Genomic DNA, 3949 nt, shown 5'->3' on the forward strand with positions numbered 1-3949 from the left:
AGGTGAGAAGGTAAGGCTTGCCTCTGAGATTTTGCATCCAAGCCAAATGGGTAAAGCTGTCCAATTTTTTTTTTTTTAGTAGCAGTATATAGACACTGTTGTGTTGGGGTTTTTTTATTTTAACTAACCCATGCTGAAGGGAAGCTGTGCCAACAGCTGAGGCACCATCGCAGGTATGCTTATGCACCCCTTTTACCCCAGCAATCTAGATAATTTGTAATAAAATGGAGGATGTTCTAGCTAGATCCCCAGGGCCCTGCTCAGTGGTATATCACATGGTTGGGGAGGCAGGATGGTTGGGAGTAATACAAAGGAATACAGCACCATCTCTTCTTGATGAACACACATACACAGGGGCTACCGTACTGGAGTCTGTAGCCCACCTAATGCCCTGGGATGAAAAAAAAAATCCCCTCATGCAGGTCTAAGAAGGCTCAGGAACATTAGATACTCTGCAGGGCTCTGCAGTTTCTGTTTGTGCCATCTCTCGGGAGAGACCTGTCCTAATCCCCTTTCCCTAGGAGTCAGATGTGCTGGAAAAGCAGTGGGCTGCACCAGGTTGTGGCCGCGGTCCCTGGTGGTGCTTCAGGAGTGCCACCTGGTGGGTCCCGTCCTCACGCCATGCCCAGGAGCCCTGGAGGGAGGCCCGCTGGCTGCACGGCAGGGGTGCACTGTCGGTCACCTCAGCCCTTATAGACAAGCATGCACAGAACCGTGTCTAGAAAACACTGCTAGGGACAGTGCTGTGTTTACGTGTACCATCTCCAGAGGACGTGCAGAAAAGGTGACACTTTTCCTAGCAAGCATGATCCTCAGTTTTTCTTGCTCTCGGGTTTTGTTAGGTAAGAGCTGATAAATGAATATGGACACATCTTCTGAGAATCATAGCCTTCAAAAGTATTACCTCATAGGTCAGGAGAAAGTTAAAACATACGTGGCTGGTAGATTGCAACTCATTTTACTCTGGCACCTAATAGAATTCTAACAGAAAAGCGGTATTTTCTTTTTTAACTCTACTATCATCACCCCCATTTCATGCCTTTTCTAATTGTCAGGAGCTCTGCATTGACAGGTAACTTAGCTGTAAAGCAGAACATACAAGCTCATTGTGTATGATGATTAACTCTCAGTTAGCATCAGTATTTCTTTACCTTGATAATTTTCTTTCTTATTACATACAACCTCAGAACCCATGCCAAACCATTGGAGTGGCAGAAAGCAGCAGGATAGAGTTCATCCTAGTCCTGGTCTGTCTCTGAAAACAGCCACCCTCAGCTGCTCCATAGGAGGCCATAATAACATCCAAAAGGGAGAATTTGAGTAGCCTTCCCTTATAGATAGCTGTCTGCTAACCTCATCTGTTGGCTGGTACTATATAAATATATGTAAACCTATCAGATTTTCAGACTTGTCATCCCCACCTAGAGTCTAAACGGAGATACCGGCAATTCAATTACACTGAGCCAGTACTCAAGAAAAAATTGTAGTTGTAGTTTAATAGCTGCAGCTTGGGAAGACCATGGCTGATGTGTCAATAAGGACTTAACAGACATGCGATAGAGAAGTTACCCTTCTCCAGTTCTCACTGTTGATCTTTGTGGAAGCATGAAGACTTACTTGCTGGAGACTTATTTGCTGGGCGTACCTGATCCTGGCTGGTGATGGGCTGATAAATCATCATTTTAGGTATCTTAGCACCTGCATGTTTCGCTTTCTTAACACTGAATTGCCACAGGGAAGAAGGTCCAGTGCTCAAACACCTTGGTCTGCTCCAACTCTTTATTTTACCAGTCAGAAGTGACAACTACCAACAAAATCCACAGCAATGTTTAGTACTAAAGAAAAACATGGAGACTCCTGTCTGAAGCAGGAGGGGCGAGAGCTCAACCAATGACATACTCTGCCTTGCAGTCTTTAGGCAAGACAGCCTAAAAGCTGGCTTAGTCTTTAGCGAACAAAGCCTGTTCTTTCCCTAGGCAGCTATGGTACTCTTTTATTTGTGGCTTTATGCTCAGCCAGTGTCTTGCAGAGGCAGTGTCAAGACTTTTTAAACAGACCTCCTAATTTGTCCTAGCAGTCTCAGCAGAACAAGGGAGGTTCCCTTTTTCTTTCACCATCACAGTCTAGCTGTCTTCAGGGAGCTGAACTTTGCTCTGGAAGACACAACTCTCTTACTCAGCTTCTATGCCAGATATTGCTTTGGTGCTCATAGTTTCACGAGGCAAGTGATCTGGTCCTGCTTCCTTTGCTCCATAGTCCATGACTTGCTCTTGGTGCGGAATTTCAGCAGCTCTACTTTGAAGTCCTGATGGTGCATTGGAAAATAGCTCTGAGGTTCAGAGAGTTCCTGGTAAATGGAGGGAAAATGCATAATGTTGAGTGGTTAGTATTGGGAGATGCTGGGCAGACAAAAGTAGATAGTTTATCCCAGGAGCCAGTATGTTCTCAGTGTGGCACAATCATTGTTTATCCATGCCAGCACCTACAGGTGAGACAGAAGCACAGTCCACTGGCTGAAACAAATTAGGAGTCAGGCAATCCATGAGTATCTTTAGCTACGTCAGCTCCTATGGGGAGAAAACAATCCTAGCTTTACATAAAAAATTATCAGCTTTCACAGACTATTTGGGAGGAAGGTCTTGGGAGTTCTGCAGAACTGCCTGTTATGATATCAGTTCTCATGAGCTCAGTAATGGCCAAAACCAAAACTAAAACCTAATCAAATACGAAGAATAAGCAACAGAACAGAGAAGAACATTATACAACTATATAAAGTCCTTATAGGTCCCCTATCTCAAGGAATATAACAGAGATGGAAGAGAGACAGAGAACAGTGGCAAGGCTGATCAAAGTATGAAATGGCTTCCTAGCAAGGAAGAGTTGAATACACTGAGATTCTTCAGTCAAGAAGAAATGACTTGAGGAGGATCTGACACAGGTCTGTGAAACCCTGAGTGCCTCGGAGAGCATTAAATGGAAAACTACACAGTCGCTCAATACAATACTGTAGGCACCAAAAGAAAACGGGTGTCAGGTTCAGAACACGAGATATGATGAAGCTTCCCAAGTCTATTATGGGGCAGTATGAATGTCACAAATTTACATAGATTTGAAAAAAATTAAGATGGAAACATTTATAGAAGAAGATGCTACCAAGGGCTATTACATACACAGATGCCACAAGTTGCTAAATGATGGAGAATTCTCTGGGGAAATACAAGTCCACGTTTGCCACCTTTTATACTCTTCCGTAACAGATAGGAACTGGCTAGACAGCTATACTGTGCCAGAGTATTCTGATGGTATTTTCTCTAAACCCTGCATCTTGCCCAGAGGTCTTCCTGTAACCTTGTGCTCAAGAAAAAATTCTTTATAGCCTCCCTTCAGGACATACAGCTCAGGATAATGTAGTGCAGGGTACTCATTCATGGCACGATCTTCTTCCTTAAGACAGCGGCACCTTTTAATGCCAAGAAAAGAGCAGTCAGTTAGGGAAGGAATAACACTGTGGCATGAACCATTGTCCTTGCAAAAGGTACTCTCTTTCTTCCCACTCCCAGAAATAGTCAAGGTTAGGATTCACATCTTGGGAACCCTCTCAGAGGAGAATTCACGGTGGAACACAAGGATCAGGCCCTTCTGTGGCATGGAAGGGAGGTGAGGCTTCTTCAGGAAAAAGACCTGGCCCAGAGCAGAACAAGTCACAAAAGGGCACCACACTGGGACACCAGCACTGTCAACCCTGCAGTGGGATTATGCATGCCCCTCCTACAGAGTCCTGTCAGATTTGAGGTAAAATAGCTGCCCCTGCCATGATAATGGGTGGATGCCCAAAGATGTGAATCCAAACAACTGGCTTTACAAATAAAAGTTATTGCCTCAAATCTTTGGTGCTGCCCTGGCAGCCCAGAGGGCAAACCGCATCCTGGGGTGCATCAAACACAGCAAA

At 44.6% G+C, this 3949-nt stretch overlaps 1 protein-coding gene across 1 annotated transcript in view; it reads right to left on the reverse strand.

Moving 5' to 3' along the window:
* Positions 1 to 1770: 1770 nt before the first annotated feature.
* Positions 1771 to 3949, reverse strand: part of LOC103904473 (M-phase inducer phosphatase 3) — a 4447-nt gene continuing 2268 nt past the window's right edge. Inside the window, exon 3 of the mRNA XM_009285971.2 lies at positions 1771 to 2347. Within this exon, the coding sequence (XP_009284246.1) occupies positions 2207 to 2347 (141 nt within the window). The 3' untranslated portion in view covers positions 1771 to 2206. The remainder of the gene's footprint in view (positions 2348 to 3949) is intronic.

The sequence above is a fragment of the Aptenodytes forsteri genome, unplaced genomic scaffold (assembly GCF_000699145.1).
Source record: "Aptenodytes forsteri isolate BGI_AS27 unplaced genomic scaffold, ASM69914v1 Scaffold54, whole genome shotgun sequence".
In the NCBI taxonomy this organism is placed as follows: domain Eukaryota; kingdom Metazoa; phylum Chordata; class Aves; order Sphenisciformes; family Spheniscidae; genus Aptenodytes; species Aptenodytes forsteri.